General features: G+C 48.8%; 5 protein-coding genes across 5 annotated transcripts; 4 read left to right on the top strand and 1 right to left on the bottom strand.

Moving 5' to 3' along the window:
* Window positions 1-43: 43 nt before the first annotated feature.
* On the top strand, window positions 44-1507 carry TRIVIDRAFT_35703 (uncharacterized protein; the record flags this gene model as incomplete). Its single annotated transcript, XM_014104843.1, has 1 exon — window positions 44-1507. One exon carries the CDS (start codon window positions 44-46, stop codon window positions 1505-1507), a length of 1464 nt encoding a protein of 487 aa, XP_013960318.1.
* A 1292-nt stretch (window positions 1508-2799) lies between these two features.
* Window positions 2800-3258, bottom strand: TRIVIDRAFT_35636 (uncharacterized protein; the record flags this gene model as incomplete). The annotated part of the gene is made up of 1 exon (XM_014104842.1): window positions 2800-3258. The coding sequence occupies one exon, from the start codon at window positions 3256-3258 to the stop codon at window positions 2800-2802; it is 459 nt and encodes a 152-aa protein (XP_013960317.1).
* Window positions 3259-4093: 835 nt separating this feature from the next.
* Window positions 4094-5129, top strand: TRIVIDRAFT_218274 (uncharacterized protein; the record flags this gene model as incomplete). The annotated part of the gene is made up of 3 exons (XM_014104841.1): window positions 4094-4135; window positions 4229-4247; window positions 4558-5129. The coding sequence occupies 3 exons, from the start codon at window positions 4094-4096 to the stop codon at window positions 5127-5129; spliced, it is 633 nt and encodes a 210-aa protein (XP_013960316.1).
* Window positions 5130-7254: 2125 nt separating this feature from the next.
* Window positions 7255-15877, top strand: TRIVIDRAFT_35498 (putative polyketide synthase; the record flags this gene model as incomplete). Its single annotated transcript, XM_014104840.1, has 12 exons — window positions 7255-7458; window positions 7532-7676; window positions 7801-8072; window positions 8190-8532; window positions 8580-8670; window positions 8754-8828; window positions 8893-8974; window positions 9042-9216; window positions 9286-9765; window positions 9838-9988; window positions 10066-14653; window positions 14711-15877. 12 exons carry the CDS (start codon window positions 7255-7257, stop codon window positions 15875-15877), a joined length of 7773 nt encoding a protein of 2590 aa, XP_013960315.1.
* An 884-nt stretch (window positions 15878-16761) lies between these two features.
* On the top strand, window positions 16762-18851 carry TRIVIDRAFT_229232 (uncharacterized protein; the record flags this gene model as incomplete). The annotated part of the gene is made up of 7 exons (XM_014104839.1): window positions 16762-17121; window positions 17172-17266; window positions 17325-17355; window positions 17637-17686; window positions 17736-18120; window positions 18194-18372; window positions 18428-18851. 7 exons carry the CDS (start codon window positions 16869-16871, stop codon window positions 18719-18721), a joined length of 1287 nt encoding a protein of 428 aa, XP_013960314.1.
* Between the last annotated feature and the right edge of the window lie 113 nt (window positions 18852-18964).

Here is an 18964-nt window from a genome sequence, read left to right as displayed (position 1 = left end):
CTATTTTTTTCTTTCTCTCAATTCTACACGATCATCCAGAATCATGGCTCCAAAGCAAGAGGCTTTCCATCTTCACCCTCTTGGGTGGGAGAATGACCCTGAACAGGAGACATTCGGTATGTCGACGTTGGACTACCTTACAGCCATGTCCTATAACAATTATGCACTCTTCTTCAAGATGGAAGATGCAATGAAGTCTCGGGCAGTAGAAATTATGAAAGAAGGACTTTCACGCACCATCAGCCAAGCGAGGCATTTGTGCTGCACCATTGAGAAGAACACCAGCGGCAGCGGCTACATGTACCTGAAGAAGAAGGACAGCACGGTCCGTCTCTTTGTACAGTGGCTCGATTCACCTGAGGACGCAGACAAGTACCCGTCCTTCGAAGACATCGAAAAGGCACACTTCAGTGCAGTGCCGCTGGGTGACCTCAAACTCTGGAGCGTTGACCCAATGACCTATGGAGAGAAGCCAGAGGCCCACCCTGGCGCTTCTCCTGTTGTGTCTGCCTTCAAGATGAATTTTGTGCGCGGAGGCATGGTTCTCAATATGCATCACCATCACTACTCCAACGATGTCATGGGCTGGGCTGGCTACACTAGGCAGTTGGCAGAGAACTGCTTTGCCGCGTTCAATAAGACAGCTTATCCCACCTGGGCCCCTAAGAACATGGATCTCTCCCTTCTCTCTAAGGCAGAGCCCCCTGAGGACCAGAAGATTGAAGGGCCTCCTGCGCCCAAACGCCACCCGGGCCATGTCCAGGGAATTGCCTTACTCTTCCACCTACCCAAGAGCAAGGCAGCTGAGTTGAAGAAGATGGCTACGCCAACAGATGGGACATGGATCTCTACCTACGACGCCTTCACGGCTTTTATCTGGCGCTCCATCACCCGCGTCAGGGCCCCAGTATTCAATCCAGACCCTTCCTCAAAATCCATCCTCATCGAAGCAGTCGATATGCGAAGGCGGTTCAACAACCCCAAAGTCCCCCCGCGTATTCGGGGCAATGTCATGTTTGCCGCTCTCTCCACAACCGCCCCTGTCGAGCAGCCAACTGTAGCCGAAGTCATTTCGGAATGGCCTCTTTCCAAGGTTGCCCAGTACATACGGGGTATGACCAACAGCATCACCCAGGAGAGCCTGGACAAGACACTAGAGATGGTGGCAACAATCCGCGACAAGACGGCCCTCAATGTCCGCATCGACTCCCTGCCCCCCATGTCTGTTCTTTTCACCGACCACCGAGATGCCACCATGGCATCAACAGACTTTGGCTTCGCTAAGTCGATCACTTATCGCCACCTTACGGATCGCATTACGGAGGGAGTTATTATTGTCTACCCATCTCGTAGCAATGACCCAGAGTCGGATGAGGGCCTGGAGTTTTCCTTCTTTTATGAGAAGCGGCTGGCACAAACTTTGATCGAAGACGCAGAGTTCGGAAAGTACTTTGAGTATAGAGGCATTGATGCGGAGGACGCCACTGCCGCAGCAGTCCTCAATTAGTTACTGGAAGCCTAGCCGATAGACAGTTGTTAAGAATAAAACTTATGAGAAGATAACAAGCATGGAATCCTTGTATCCATACAATGATCAGACAATGGGCTATCCAGTGGCGTTTGTAGCCTCAGTGATAATTACATTGGGATCCTGGCCCAGGTACATGTACTTCCAAATGCCAAGAATGATCTCCCAAAACGTCTCCAAAAGTCCCAACATGAAATGTGACGATCTTAATACGGATAGTGTGACAACATCATGCAGGAATCGGATGATTCATATGTATCATTATTGTGTTATATGATATATTACCGCTATGGGCGGCCAGAGTGTATTTCCAGCGAGCTAATTGCAAGGGGGGCATTTACCAACTTCTTGAACCGCGTTCATTTGCACATGTCAAGATCAGTACTCCGTACGAGGGTTGGCTTCTCGGCTCCAAGGAGGTAAAAATCCGCACTGCCTGCATATGCGCGTTAGGCGGCGATGATTGCAAGGGTTCGTGGTGCTTCTCGGCAAAATTCGCGCCAAGGGCAACAACGAGGGGGGGTTCTCCGGCATTAACATCGAATTTCTGTCTACCGATGTGTTTAATCCCGGTAGGAGAAATAGCAAGGAATCTCGTACGAAGTGCATGTGCACGCAATACTCGTATTCCTTGCCAGAAAAACGAAATACCGAATGCATGTCGGATCTTGGTCACCGGCAAGTGAGAATGATATCATATAGACTGCTAGCACGAAAATGGACCATGGGTCTAGGGGCATCGTGTAAATGAATAAACGGCCGAAGTGATATCCTTGTTCCGTACGCGTAACATTGTCAACGACGGTACGGGATTTGCTTGATCTTTTTCCTTTTCTTGTCATTTTCTCTTGCGAGCTTGTTTCATCATGCCGTCCAAATAGCCTAGCGTTATGCAAGAAGCGGACTCAACTCTATCGCTAAGGCTGTCTAAGCCTCTGCCGATCACTTTTAGCACCAGCGACCTTCTTTTGGGCCCCGTTATGAGTCTTCAGCTGTTGGACATGATGTAGATTCTTGGACAAGTTCCCACAGGGAAAAAAAAAAAAAAAAAAAAAAAAAAAAAAAAAAAAAAAAAGCCCCACATGAGGATTACGGGAGAATGAAAATGCTTCCAAGTTGCCTTGTATTGAGAGCGTTACCTACCTCCTTTTTATCTACTATATATGGGAATGATATTCATTGTTGCAAGGTAGTGAATAGCTTCTGCAGATAATACAACCATTACTGCATACGGCTGTTCGTATTACTACAGGATCACCAACCAACTTCTACTACAAGGTCATTTCTTTCCAATAGATCCTAACAAATTTGATCGTTTGGATGAACCAATCGCCATCCTTGAGCTTCCACGTCTCGTAATAGTGTCCTCCACCAGTGCCATGTACCCCTTTGTTGGCCTCCTTAGTTCCAACCAGATAAGTGACGCCGAAAATGGCCTTGATCTCGCCTGGTGCAACCAGCTCCAGCTCAGGATAGCCGACAGTATGCATTGTTTGGATTGGGGCGAATATCCTGCTGAAAAATGCCACCCAGTCTGCTCGTGAAGTCCAATGATAGTCAGTATCGTTAAGATTAACGATATTGTCATTCTCATCGACAGCCGTAAAGATCAGATCAGGCAACATGACCTTGTCGGCCTGGCTCCAGTCATTAGTGTCGGCGAGACGGCAGTATAGCGCCTTTTTGCGGGTAATGATTTCCGCGGCGCCGGCTGGAAGGCTGAGGGCCATGGTTTGAGAAAGCTGTCTGTGTGGATATTCAGAGAGTGTGGAGTAGCTATGAGACGAGGGATAGATGCTCCAGATGAGCCAGGCAGCAGCGAAAACTGGTCGATACAAGGGGAAACCTGCGGGTGTTACAGAGTACTGCCTGCTCGGAGATGGCGGAGAGCCTAGAGAAACTTGTTACAATGCACATTGGTGTTGGTAATCAGTCTGTTGATATATATGTATTTGATTAAGTGTTGATGAAAATCCACACAAGTGCAGCACACGACCAACGACAGCAGAGCCAACATGCGTGTGCATACTTTTAGGCTATGGCGTTCTACTGGTACGAGTACACGTACGAGTATGTTAGGTTGATACCTATATTCTACATACTATTCGGGCCAATCCCGCCTCTTCCTATATCCCTGTCTATGCATATAGAAACAACAACTACTATTTAGCTCAACAAGTACGGAGTACGCACCTGATGAATCACTGCTGTTCAATAAGCGGGGCCTCATAAAAGATGCAACGCAACCCATGTTGAAACTAGAAACCGTACAGTATGCGGAGCATCTTGAACGACTCCAGGGGGAGAACAGCACCCATGTTGATTAAGAGGCACCAGGGGGGAGTTCGCGTAAATGAGAAGAAACGCCGACAGCCGAAACGACACATCACTCTCTCAAAAGCGCGCTTGAAATGTACAGACCACATGAAAGTACCCTGAGCATCTTGGGATGATTGAGGTTCGGACGGGTGCGAGTGTACTTTTAACAAGTATGGCCTTGTGTGCCTAGGGCTTCTCAATTCCTGTACGTAACTGTGAGAAGTAAAAAATCAACAACTCAGCAGTATGCGGTTTCTTTGCCTTCACGGACGTGGAACATCCAGCCAGGTACGTGAGCCAAGTACAACTATACTATCGCTCAAGGGGAGAGCAGGTTCTTGCCTATGCATAGACTCGCTGACAATTGCCCTTCTTGGCTAGATCTTTGAGCTGCAGACAGGTAAGGTTCCATTTGGTGTTTATCAAAACCTATTGCAAAGTGCAGAACTACGGGCACATTTATAACAGTATATTGATATCAATTGGCAGCCAGACTCCGGGAAGAGCTCAGCAGCCATGAATTTATCTTTATAAATGGAGTTGTGTCGACGGAGCCAAGCGAAGGTGACTCTCAACTTACCTATTCTATTCCTTACCCTAGAAACCCCGAAAGCAGCAACACACATGGCCATCTTATCAATCCCCTTGCCTCCCCTTACTCTGTATTCTTAGTGGCAATGGTAAAGACTAACTACGTGTCGGCTTCTCAGGGGCCGAAGCTATCGCTGACGAGTTCTTCGGTTGGTTCGACAAGCCCATCAGCCAAGCCCAGTCGAAAGAACTCCTCCTTGGTCTGATGGAATTCATTGCCAACAACGGGCCTTTCCAGGGGGTAATGGGCTTCTCGGAAGGCGGTATAGTCGCGGCAATGCTGCTTGCTGAAGACGCTAGACAGGCATTTGCGGGCTTTCAGTGCGGCATCCTTTTAAGCGCCGCGCCACCATTGGATCCTGGCGGGATTCATCAAGAGCCGGCGACGCTCAGATGTCTCAACCCTGCTGTTGACGGGGCCGTGATTCGCGTCCCCACGGCTCATATCATCGGTTCCAACGAGCCATTCGCCCGCCTACTGGCCCTGTCGCCTCTGGCTGGCCTCTTGATCAGCGGCGGCCTGAAGGATCCGGAGGAGCTGCACCAGTGGCTGTTTCGGCTGTGCGACAACCAGCGAGAATTGTTTGTCCATCAATTAGGACATGAGGTACCTGGAGCGAGGTCGGCCGAGGGACTATCAGGGGCTCTTCGGACCATAGAGCGAACGATCGAGCGAGCACAGCTGGGGTAAATATTTGTAAGATCGTGTCTCCATGGGGGGGGAGACATATTCTTAGAAAACGGCTAAAAGCAGATGCCATGTAATACGTATCGAGCTTCTTCCTTGCGAATTGCCACGAATGTCAATAGGTGCTATTTTACGGAGTTCTCTGCCAGTAAACGTTCAGACCCTTTTGAATTGGGCAGTGCTCTAAGAATCCCTCGCATATTTGGAATCTCTCCCTCTCACATGAGAGTTCGCTAGCTGTCCAAACCCTCCCATGTACTCCACTTCTCCGTGCATCGCTAAGGCCATGTCCTCGGCATTCAAGTACCGCTCTGAACGCTCTGATCAAATTCGGGCTTCTACTATGAACTACTATGTATACACCGGCTCAACGGGTCGGGCCAACCGGTGGGTCTAAATTCCTACTAACGTCCCAGGGTAGCCTTGCAACCTGGACCCTGGAATCTGCCACACCGATGTCGTTGACCATGTTGAGCAGCAGGCCGTGTAGATACTCCGTAGAACCTACCAGATACATCGTAGTACGAGTACAGTTACAAATGTACCCAGACGTCTTCTTGAACCGGAATGAGATGAATGGGATATTCGCTCATCCCCGTTATTCTTCACGGCTACCAAACCAACAGGCTAAGCTAACAACTCACTGGTGGAACACTAGAGTATGAAAGGGAGGCGGCAAATGCTAGGTACGAAATATGGAGCACAGATGCAAGCCTGTCAGTCATCCGCGTTCCGCGAAATTGGTTCAGTATTTGAATTCCGCAGCAACAGGACAAGCAATTGTTCGGTTAAGAGGCAAGAGAAAGTTCCTAGGGTTAGCGATTGGCTGATTTGCCAAGGTTAGACTAACCAGAGACAGCCAAAATGGCGGTAGCAGTTCATATCAACTCGGGAGCAGCTTCAGAAGGAAAGGCTAGGAACGTTGTGGTAGCAGGGTGAATGTGGTAGCTCTAAAGACACGGAGAACAAAGAGTACAGCGATATAATACTTCCTGGTTGACCATATATTGCTCTATTCCTCGGGCTCAACTGGCTCCGGAGGTGCATTGGCTTGCTGTGGTATAATGACCCAGTGTTTCGACTACATTTGCATATCGCAATCTAATGAAGATATTCGGACTGGGATCCGCGGAGTGCGGACCGATTCGTTACCATTTCAATGGCGCGGTTTTGCCTTTTCTCAATGGGTCACTGCCCCCGTGATATCCATGACAGTTTATCATACTTTTTTTGTGGGACATTGAGCCAATTTGCCAGAAAACCGTACCCCTTAGATACTTGGTCACTATGATGATCGTGGCCGTCTAGTCTCTTGTGTCATTTGCATTACTTTACTCGCATGAAAGAGGAGTGACAGGATGACAGCAGTCTGTGCGTTCTAAATATACAAATTTTGCGTGAATGTTACTGGCCCGTAATACTAAAGGAGTATCAAAGTATGATAAACTACTGCAAGCAATCGACCAACACTGTGCCTCAAACCAACACCAGAAATATATATAGCAGCACAGCCCATGGCCTCATGACCGAGCGACTGACCCCCTTTCAACACAATGGTATCAGACCAACTGGTCCTTTAGGATAGACTCCTCCGAGTTCCTTGTTTGTAGCCGAGAGACCCATTCGGACCTCGTCCTGCCTCATCCCCGGAAACAACAAGCGCCTCGCCAAGGAGCAGCGTAACTTGTAAGCGTTATCCGGAGAGTTCTTTTGCACCGACTGTCACAGCAGGGGTTCATTTCAAGCTTTCTCCTGATCTGATATAGCATTGTATAGGGAGAACGGTGTCTGAATTGGTTTGGACCCTGATAATCGCCACCTAGCCTACTTGGAGTGTTTTGTAAAAATGGGACATTCTCATAGGGAAGACAATTGTGTAAAGTAGATAAAGGGTATTTCCATCCGCCATTGAGTGTTTGGTCAAGATATCTCATATCTCTCTTCATTTACTCTTAGAAGAGAAGAGCCATTCTTAAGCTCAGGTCATCCATCGCTCTATATAGCACTCTTGTCATCACCAGCACCCTCTTCGTCCTCTTCAAGTTGCTGAAAATCACTTTTTTTTTTTTTAAACTATTCGATATTACATATTTGTCCGCGTTGAGAATCTAGCATTGACGCTATCATTATGTCTCAAGGCTTAGACGTAGTCAGGGTGGCTGTACAGGCAAACGACGACATTGCTGTCGTCGGATTCTCTTTCAGGCTTCCCCAGGATGTGAATGACGACATGAGCTTTTGGGAAGCCCTAGATCATCGTCGAAGTTTGATGACTAGCTGTCCTGAGTCTCGAATGGACGCCAAATCATTCTTGGATACGAATGCCGATAAGGTAGTGCCCTTCTCTATCTCTCTAGCGAGCTTCTAAGAGAGAAAGTGGTTCATTAACTCGACGTCATTTGCAGCCATATCCTCGGGGAGCTCATTTCATCACAGATGATGTTACCTGTTTTGATGCTCCTTTCTTCTCGGTAACAGCGAAGGAGGCTGCGTCGATGGACCCTATGCAGCGTATGACTCTCGAGACTTCGTATCGAGCCTTTGAAAAAGGTAAGCATGAATACAAAACAAAATAGGAGCCTAGATACGATACCTCCTCTCCCCCATCCTTGACTGTCTCATCTTTTCCATGCTGTCATAGGGAGCTTTGGATGACTGTGCTGATGATTTGTAGCTGGTTTCACTACAGATGCCCTGAGAGGTTCTCAGACAGCTGTGTTCCATGCATCCATGTTGGAGGACTACACGCGGCTGATGATAATGGACCCTGATAATATAGAACGCACCACTATTACTGGTGGTACAGTGCCATGTATGGTCCCAAACCGTATCAGTTGGTACTTTGATCTTCGTGGCCCAAGCATCCATGTCAATACGGCTTGTTCCAGTGGACTAGTCGCCGTGGACATGGCATGTAAGACATTACGCAGTGGCGATGCATCATGTGTGAGTCAAATGAGCCCCTCTATCCCTGTTAATGTTACCTAAACGGGTAATTCGGATACCCCCCCGCCGAAGAAACAATGTTTGAAAGGCAGAAAGGCTGAAGTTCATGGCCCATAGGCTCTTGTCACCGGAGCAAACTTGCTCCTTGACCCTACCCTGTTCCACCTGTTGTCGAATCAGAACTTCTTATCTCCGGATAGTCTATCATACAGTTTTGACCAGCGAGCCAATGGCTACGCCAGAGGTGAAGGTGTTATTGCGGTAGTGCTCAAGTCCGTCGCTGCAGCTGTGAGAGATGGTGATATGATTCGTGCCGTTATTCGCGCTTCCGGCTCAAATCAGGATGGACACACTCCAGTTATAACACAGCCTAGTCAGCAAGCACAACAAGACCTTATTCAACACGTGTATCAGAAGGCAAATCTTTCGCTAGCCGATACGCGGTATGTTGAAGCACACGGTAAGTCGGTTATTGGCTAAACAAGACGCTTTTGCTGATAATTACAGGAACGGGAACTCCGGTAGGGGATCCGATTGAAGCAAGGGCTATAGGGCGGGTGTTTCGAAAATACAGATCCCAGAAAGAGCCTCTATACATGTAAGTTCCCGTGTCCTTCCCTTCCTTCTGTAGCAGTCGTTACCATATTGAATTCACGGATGCTGACCCAGATTGCCTGACAGTGGCTCCGTCAAATCAAATATTGGCCATCTCGAGGGTGCCAGCGGCCTGGCTGGCTTGCTGAAAGTCATCTGTGAGTTCGTATTTCATGTATGTCAGGAAAGCTACGTAATGGATCACTGACCTTTGGCTTCCAGTGAGTTTGGAGAAAGGTGTCATTCCACCTAATGCACTCTTTGAGAAGATCAACCCTGCTATAGACGCAGACTTCTGGAATCTCTCGGTAAGTCCTGCCTTTTAAACAGTCCGCTCTTACACATCAAAATTCTCTGACCTGGAGTATTCATCAGATTCCCACTGCAAGTATCTTCTGGCCGGGACAAGGCGTGCGCAGGGCCTCAGTCAATTCCTTCGGCTTTGGCGGCTCCAACACCCATGTTGTGATCGATGATGCCCTGCACTATCTGCGAGAGAGGAATCTGCCTGGAAATCATTGCACAATTGCATTTCCTGAGAATATGTCAGGTGAATTAGTTTCACCACCATTGACAATAATCGATGGCCCTGTTGAAGACTTTCCCAATTCGGATGAAGAATTCTCCAATTCTGATTCCTCCGTTATTGGCTCCGAAGAAACTGAATCTACCATTGCAGCTTCGCAAGCGTCTACCGCAGAGGCTTTACCTAAGCTGCTCGTATGGACCGCCGCAGACGAGCAGGCAGCAAAACGCTCCCTACGTGATTATGAGCTCTACTACAATGAGAAGATAGCGGGAAACCGCACCAAGCTCGATCGTTTGGCTTATACGTTGGCTGCTCGCCGGACGCACATGCTCTGGAGAAGCTTCTCTCTTGTTAGAGATGATGCAGAGAAGCAAGATTGTACCGGTGGCCTTGACCCCGTAAAGCCCATGAGGAGCTCAACAGACGCTACACTAGCATTTGTGTTTACGGGACAAGGAGCTCAGTACGTAGGCATGGGATGGGACCTAGTTCAATACCCAGTCTTTGCAGATACTCTACAAAAGATTGACAAAATCTATGAGAGCCTTGGCTGCTCATGGTCCATCTTTGGTAAGAAAAGTATTCCCCCAGCTTAACGATACTTGCAGAAGACTATAGCTAACAAACTCCCTCACATTACAGATGAGTTGCGCTCTAGCAAGAACATTGATCTACCAGAGTACAGCCAGCCCTTGTCTACAGCAGTTCAGATTGCTCTGCTGGAGCTGCTGGCTAGTTTTGGTATTACTCCTAAGGCTGTCGTTGGACATTCTTCAGGAGAGATTGCCGCTGCGTATGTGCAATAACCAACATTCAAACCCTTCTTGTTCAGAGTGATTTGTACTAATTCATGCTTTCTATTTATAACAGCTATGCCATTGGTGCCTTATCATTGGAATCTGCCTGCAAAGTCTCCTATTTCAGGGGCCAACTTGCAGGAAAATTGAGGGCTGCCAATGTGTCGTCCCCTGGAGCTATGATGTCCATCAACATAACAGATACAGATGTGTCGGGCTACATTTCTGCCATTGGAACTGAGGCTAACGCTGTCTGTGTGGCCTGCATCAACAGTCCCCTCAACTGCACATTGTCGGGCCCCGAGGCGGCGATAGATGCTATCAAGGCGCGAGCTGATAAAGATGGCATCTTTTCTCAGAAGCTCAAGACTGGAGTTGCATACCACTCACAGGCCATGGAGGCCATTGCTGATGAATATCTAGCGCTAATGGGATCACTAGAGGGCGCCTCGCTCCCGGATCTCAAAGTCATGAGCAATATTCCCATGGTGTCGTCCGTCTCGGGCAAAATCGTGCGCCCATCTGCTCTGGTAAAGGGTCAGTATTGGGTCAACAACATGGTTTCTCCAGTTCGCTTCGCCGATGCCGTGCAACTACTCACCCAAGAACCATCCAAAGTCAAAATTGGGTTGAAAGACATTACTGATCTTGTCGAAATTGGGCCCCATCCGGCCTTACGGAGAGTGGCCCAGGATACTATCCGCCAGGCCGGAAACAAAAAGCAGCTTATAAGATATAATGCTGCGCTGCAACGATCACACTCCCCTGTTCAGACGACATTGGAGCTTGTAGGGCAGCTGTTCTGCCAGGGACACAAGGTATCCATCACAGCTCTTAACCAAAACTTGAAGCCGGTTACCAAGTCGGACGAATTCAAGGAGAACCCCGGTTTCCTCATCGATACTCCTGAGTATCCCTTTGATCGATCTCACAAGTATTGGACAGAATCTCGCATCAGCCGCGACTACCGACTTCGTGGCACCGTAAAGGGTGACATGCTCGGAGCTCGAGCGTCCGATTGGAACCCCCTCGCTCCTCGCTGGAGAAAATTTCTTACTGTTGAGTCTATCCCCTGGACTGGTCACCACAAAGTTACCAACTCCCTTTTGTATCCTGCGGCTGGCATGCTATTAATGGCCATTGAGGCTGTTGAGCAGATGGTTCCCGAAGACCAAGAGATCGCCGGCTTTCTCTTTCAGGAGGCTGATTTCCTCAATCCCATTGTTGTTTATGAGAAGTGGGAGGACAGGACAGAGACTCAAGTTCACCTTCGCCCTCTGAAGGCGCAGCCAGCAGATAAAAACAGCCCTCAGCTGTTTGAGGTGGATATTTTCTCTTATACAAGTGAATCTTGGACAAAGTGCTTCCATGCCAACATTCAAGTTGACTACGAGGAATCTACGAGCATCTATGGCAATGAGCGTAGGCAACTCTGGCATGAAAAGACCCGTAGCCAGTACAGCCAAGCCACCGAATCATGCATCTGGCCCATCGAGTCTGCTACCCTCTACCGCGATGCCGCCGAGGCTGGCCTGCAGTACGGAGATTGGTTTCAGCTTGTGCAAGATGTGTGCTGGGATTCGAGAGCAACTGCAGTAGCTCGTGTCGATGTGTCCAAGGATAGGTTCAAGACAAACAGCCTGGTACATCCCAGTGTTCTTGACCAAGGCTTCCACGTGTTGCGTGTGAGTGCCGGCCAACAGCCCACTGCCAATGTTCCGTCACGCCTGGTAGGCGCCTGGTTTGCCTCTACGTCCAAGTGGCAGAAACCTGGGACTGGTCATATCCGTTGGATCGCAACGTCTACTTCGGCCGCTCATTTTGATGGTGCTCGGGGATATGGCGAGCAAGGTACAATCGCTGCCCTAGCTGACGACGGGACTGTATTATGCACTATACAACAGGCTACCACAACGTCCATTTCTAGCGACGTTAAGACAACCGATAAAAAGCTGCTCTACAGTGCTGAGTGGAAACCACAGCTTAGCCTGCTGGAGCCAGAGGAGTTGGCTCGTGTCTGTAGAGCCGATTCATTTGATAGAGATGAAACGTCAGCTGCAGAGAATCATTCAAAAATGTCCTTAGCTCTAGAGCTTCACTCTATACGGGTACTTCAGAAACTAGACCGGGCCAAAGTCCCAGAGTCTCTGACTCGCCACGTCGACTGGATGGAGCATCACGTCAGCAACATGAGCCCTGATAATAGACGACTTGGAGAAACCATGAGCGACGAGGATCTCGAGGCTTTGTTCGTTGAGATGGAGGAGATTCTTCCAGCCTGGAAGCTGTACACTACCTGCGCACGAAGGCTCTTAGAAATGCTCTCGGGTGAGGTTGATCCTCTACAAGTTGTGTTCGCGTCGGACGAGGCGGAACTCTTCTATGCAGATCTCTTCCAGAAGCTCTGCCAAGATGGTCGACTTGGTACTATCTTGGACTTGACCGCTCACGAGCGTCCTGCTCAACGAATTCTAGAAGTTGGTGCCGGAACTGGTGGCATGACTGGCCATGTTTTATCTATTCTGCAACAACGTGAGCAACGAACTGGAGGCTACAGCTTCTCCGAGTACACATATACAGACATCTCTCCGATGTTCTTTGAGCGTGCGCGTGAGAAATGGTCTCATCTCACGTCAGAGGGTCGCTTAACCTTTAAGACTTTCAACATGGATAAACCTGTTCAGGATCAAGGGTTTGAGCCCGGATCTTATGACCTCGTTGTTGCCGCCAGCGTGCTCCACGCCACCCCGTACCTCGAGACCAGCCTTCGCCATGTCCGCCAGGCGTTGAAGCCAGGCGGCCGCCTCATTTTGCTTGAGGTCATCAACCCGGATGAAATCGCTACGAACTTCATGGCAGGTCTTGTGCCCGGATGGTGGGTTGCCAAAGAAGAATGGAGACCTCATTCTGCAGCAGTACCCGAGAAGATGTGGGATAAGTGCTTAAGAGACAATGGGTTCACGGGCAACGACGTGATTCTCCGCGACTACAAGACTGAGGCTTGCCACATTGTGAGTATCATCATTACGACGGCCGTTGAAGAACCCAAGTTGGCTCCTGAGCCTGGTAAGCTTGTCATTGTTGTTGATGAGCAAAAGTCCTATCGACAAACTAGGCTAGCTGAGTTGGTGCAGAAGCAACTAGATCCTCACGGCAATAAGAACTCGAGCATCTGTGCCTTCTCCATAGACGATCTCTCTCAGTCTCTCAACAACATGACGAAAGATGACACTGTCGTCTGCATTGCTGAAGTCAATAACAAGCCCTTACTCTCCAATCTTTCAGAAAAGAGCTTCAAGTGCCTTCAACACTTGGTAGGACAAACCTCCAAGCTTCTTTGGGTAACTGCCAGCAACACAGATAGTGACGAGTATGCCGACTATGGCGTCATGCAGGGATTCTTCCGCTCTATTCGAGTAGAAAATCCAGACAGCTTGATCATTTCGCTTGCCATGGAAGGCAAAGTAGAGTCTCTCAAGTCTGCGCAGCTCATTGGAAAGGTCTTCCAAGCCAGTTTCGGGTCTTCAGCTTCTAGGGAGGTCGAATACCTCGTCAGGGATGGCCTTCTGATGACTGGAAGAGCAGTCGAGGATGTGTCTGGCAATGATGCTATCAATTCTCTCTTGTCCTGTCAGCTCCAACAGAAGCCTTGGTATGATGGACCGGCTCTACAGCTCTCTGTCGGGACTCAAGAAGCTAGAACTGCATTGCAGTTTGTCCGAGATTCCAAGTATGACAGCGAATTAAACCCTGATGAAGTGGAAATTGACGCCAAAGCATGGGGCGTCAGTCACAAGGATGTACAGGCTGCTATTGGACGCCGGTACAATTTTCATGATGGCCTCCAGTTGGGAGTCGACTGCGCCGGTATCGTCACTCGGGTAGGACGAAATTGCAATTCTTTCAAGCCTGGAGACCGGGTTTGTATGGTGGCTCCAGGCTGTATGCGGCAATATCCTCGCGCAAACGCAAAAGCCATTTGCAAGATTCCAGAATCAATGTCATATGAGGTGGCCACGTCTATCTTGATCCCCTCCATGTCGGCTTATCACGCTCTAGTTGACATTGCCCGCCTCGATAAAGGAGAAAATGTTCTCATCCATGAAGCTGCTAGTGCCTTTGGCCAGGTCGCCGTCCGCATTGCTCAGATGCAGGGTGCTGAAGTCATTGTCACATACTCAAGCCCTATAGAGCGAGACGTGCTCCAGACTATGGGTTTGCCTGAGAACCGCATTCTTGACAATGGAAGTATCGCTTTTACTCAAGGTGTGATGAGGCTCACTGGTGGGGATGGAGTAGATGTTATCTTCAATCTACTTGCTGTAGAAGACATTACCCTAGCCTCTTGTGAGTGTCTGGCTTCTGGTGGACGCTTTCTTGAGATGAACCGCTCCAGCATCAATACCAATGCCACTCTTCCTGTGGGTATCTTTGAGCGAAACGCCAGTTTCTCTATTGTTGATGTTACCAACCTCAATCTTAAAATGCTTGGCAGGCTTTTGATGAAGACAATGGAGCTTATAGAGCAAGAGCACCTTGAACATCCTAAGCCATTGCGCTGCTTCAGTGCATCAGAAGCAGAAAATGCGTTCCGAGAGCTTCAAAAGGAAGATTTTTTGGGTCGTGTCATTATCATGCCTCAAAGTGAAGATGTAGTGCTGGTAAGTAGAGAAGCCCATATTCTTAGTCTTCGTTATACTATGCTAACATTGAAGCAGAAATTCATTCAGGAGCAGCGGCCTTGGAGGTTTGATTCAAACGCATCATATCTGATTGCCGGAGGCTCTGGTGGCCTCGGTCGGGCCATTGTTAAGTGGATGGTTGACCGCGGAGCCAAGAATCTCATTCTACCATCTCGATCTGGAGCCACGTCAAAAGCTGCCAAGGAAGCAGTAGAAGAACTGACAGCTCGCGGCATCAATATCGTGGCACCCAAATGCGATGTGGCATCTGAAACGGAGCTTGCTGATGTTCTGGATAGCTGTACTCGCACAATGCCGCCCATCAGAGGCTGCATCAATGCGGCCATGGTCCTTCAAGGCGCTGTCTTCCAGAACAGCATGACCTTTGCGCAGTGGGACCTCACGATGCGTTCCAAGAAGCAGACGTCATGGAACCTGCACCGGTTCCTGCCAAAGGACCTCGACTTCTTCATCATGCTCTCATCTCTTGCTGGTGTCGTTGGTCAAATAGCCAGTGCAAACTACTCGGCGGGCTGCTCGTTCCAAGACGCTCTCGTACGACAACGTCTTGCTCAAGGTCAAGCAGCTTTGTCTCTTGACATCGGTTGGATGCGCAACATTGGTATTGTCGCCGAAACAGGCGTATATCAGAAGCAGCGCGGGTCCTTTGATGACATGAAGCAGATTGATGGCGCCGATCTGTTGGCCACCCTTTCCTTGTATTGCGACCCAGCCAGTCCCCAATCGGCCATTGTGTCCCAGGCCAGCGGTCAAGTTCTCTTCGGACTCAAGACTCCAATTGATAACCTCTCCCGAGGTCGCAACCTGCCGCAACTGATGGACAGACCATTCTTTGCCCCTTTCTCTTTTATTGCCAGCTCAAACGCAGCAACAAGCGCAAATGCCAACCAAGAGGCCGCAGTGGGAGTTCGTTTCCGACAGGCTTCTGACGCGGGAGACCGTACCAAGATTGTGTTGGGCGCCTTGGCTGCAAGGCTGGCGCGTGCCATGTCCATTTCATCTGCAGATGTTGAACTGAACAAGTCGCTGTCACACTATGGTGTCGATTCCCTCATGTCTGTAGATTTACGGAACTGGATTGGACGGGAGCTTGGCGCTTTCCTTACGGCCTTTGACATCATGGGCGGTGCTTCGATTGCGAAGATTGCGGATATGATTGTTCAGCGGAGCACAATTGCATAAATGTATAGATGGATATGGAGGTTGACCTGTAGATGTAGATGGTGGAACTTGGCATTTGGCATGTACAGTAGGATGTACGGAGTAGACACCTGGAAATCCTGACTTTCAGTACTGCCTACCTACCTAAGCAATCTGCTAGACCATAAACATACATGTAACGCTAACATTAAGTTTTAGAGGAATTAAGAATCCCATTTGATATAGTGTAGGTACCTTAGGCATTGTGCTTTATGTATAGTACTCTTTCTTACCTGTCAATAACGGGGTCATGTTTGATGAAGGGAATGCCTATCCAGCACCCCAACTCTTTTATCCAACGCCCCAAGTTTTTAGTAGGGACATACACAAAGATACTCAAAACTCCAACAATAGATTCTGAAATTCCCAGCTTAAAAAAACTAAAACTAAAATTTTCTTTTTTAAAATATAAAAACTAAAACTAAGAAATATATATATTAATTTGTTTTAAAAGAAATCTTAAAAATAATAGTTTCTGGGTAAACTTTAGTTTACTAGAGGAGGTATTCTTCTGTAGGGAGCATTTTGCTTAGTCATTCGCAAACTTGCTGAGTCATCGGTCGTGGAGGTACTTACTCTTTCTATGTGCGCACCATGATAAGGTTAAGTACCTTGGGGTGCTGGATAGCAAAGCCGGGGTGCTGGATAGAAAATCCCTTGATTGAATGGCCGCCCCCACTAATGACGCATCCAATCGTTACGCAGGTACCGATCTCGGAGAACCCTGTTTTGCAGCGTCATTGGAGGGTCGCAACAGGCTGACTAACACCTCCACATTCATTGACTCAAGCCACTCCGTAACCGCGGAAAAACTGTGAAAACTTTGTATACAAAAACGCTACAAAAACTCTTCGCAACACCATCACCACGAAACGAAACGAGTTAACGATTTCAGCGCAAAGTCCACGATTTATCTGCCAATCGCCCATTTTGCCTTGTTCCTTACGATCAATTGAATCCCGAAAAACCCATCATGTGCGGCACTTGCAACGGTGACACAAATGGAGGGGCCCCCGCGGCTGCCGCCAACCCTCCCTCCCAGTCCACCACCAACGGAGTTCACTCTGCCCAAGGACTACCCAAGAGCTCTCCATACCAGTCCGTTCAGGACTACATCTCAAATGTCAACAGTTTCAAGATCATTGAGAGTACGCTTCGTGAGGGCGAGCAGTTTGCCAACGCCTTCTTCGACACCGAGACCAAGCTCAAGATTGCCAAGGCCCTGGGTACGCAAATCGGTCCGGACAGAGACCAGTGGATTATTGACGATTTATAGACAACTTCGGTGTCGACTATATTGAGGTTACGTCCCCGGTTTCGTCGCCGCAATCGTATGAAGACTGCAAGCGGATCTGCCAGCTTGGATTGAAGGTTGGTGTTGATACCATTTCTCTTGCCCGATTTGGTGTCGATATTGATTATCTCTTAGGCCAAGGTCTTGACGCATGTCCGATGTAACAGTACGTCCCTCGATTTTTACGACTCGACTCCGGATTACCTCAAATTGTTCGATTTTGCTTGTGGACACCTCTCGTCATATCGATGCTTTCGTAACACTGTTCCGAGTCCTGAAGAGTTGAATGTAGCAACGAGACCTCGATCAGATCTCTTTTCAGCGAAAACAGACTCGAAAGTGTATACAGGCAGAGTTGAAAAGCTTGCGGTAGTCCGGTAGTTGGAGGAGCCCCCTCTACTCTTCTTCATCAACACATTTCCAAGACAGTTCTGACAAGTCAAATAGTGGACGACGCCCGCAAGGCTGTAGAATGTGGTGTCGATGGTGTCGATCTCGTGCGTCTCTTCCCAGCATCTCCCCGTTCATGTGCTCACCGTATCTCAGGTTATCGGAACATCGAGCTTCCTCCGTGAGTACAGCCACGGAAAGAGCATGGAGATGATCCAGAAGATTGCTCTTGAAGTCATCGAATACGTCAAGAGTCAGGGTGTCGAAGTCCGGTTCTCCTCCGAGGACTCCTTCCGTTCAGATCTCGTTGATATCCTTGCCCTGTACAAGGCCGTCGACAGAGCCGGAGTCAATCGTGTGGGTGTTGCAGACACCGTCGGAGGCGCAACCCCTAGAATGACATATGACTTGGTTCGCACTTTAAGAGGGGTGGTAGGCTGCGACATCGAATGCCATTTCCACGACGATACTGGTTGCTCTGTTGCAAATGCCTTGTCAGCCTTGGAGGCAGGCGCAAGTCATATCGATACCTCAGTCCTCGGTAAGTCAGAGGCTGTCTTGGGATCTATGCAGGTCTCCCTCACCTCATGGCGTAATGACTGACAAGTCCACAGGAATTGGCGAGCGTAACGGCATCACCCCGCTTGGTGCCCTCATGGCCCGCATGGTTGTGACTGCTCCCGAATATGTTACCAAGAAGTACAACCTCAAGGCCCTCAAGAGCCTGGAAGAGTTGGTTGCCGATGCCGTACAAATCAACATTCCTTTCAACAATCCTATTACCGGCTTCTGCGTTCGTTTACCTTACTTCGCCGTCTTTAGACCTTCTCAGCTAACTAGAGATTCAGGCGTTTACACACAAGGCGGGCATTCACGCCAAGGCCATTCTCGCGAACCCTTCAACATACGAAATCATCGATCCCAGCTTGTTTGGACTTACACGATACGTCTCGATCAATTCAAGAATTACGGGATGGAACGCCGTCAAGTCTCGTGTGGAGCAGCTTGGTCTCAAGATGACCGACGAGCAGGTCAAGGAGGTGACGGCTAAGATCAAGCAGATGGCCGATATCCGACCCCTGGCCATCGACGATACCGACAGTATCATCCGCTCATACCACTTGGATGTCGTCCAGCAATAGAAGTGGTAATGATGATGTGATGCGATGTGATATGTTGGGTATTTGGGGCGCTTTGGGGCATTGGAAAAGTGTATTATATTTGCACGAAAGTTTCGATCTACTAAAATGAATGTTACGAAGTATAAATGTGCTTGCTGCTCTAGGAACGTGCATATCTTGATGATTTGGGCATAACCGGGACAAACCGGAAGCAAGGATAGTGCCTACGGCATGTTGTGATATCCTTCTTGTGGATTATACGTC

The sequence above is a fragment of the Trichoderma virens genome (genome assembly GCF_000170995.1).
Source record: "Trichoderma virens Gv29-8 chromosome Unknown TRIVIscaffold_2, whole genome shotgun sequence".
Classification (NCBI taxonomy): domain Eukaryota; kingdom Fungi; phylum Ascomycota; class Sordariomycetes; order Hypocreales; family Hypocreaceae; genus Trichoderma; species Trichoderma virens.
Note: the sequence above shows the minus strand (reverse complement) of the source record. Positions and strands in the feature narration are given on the sequence as shown.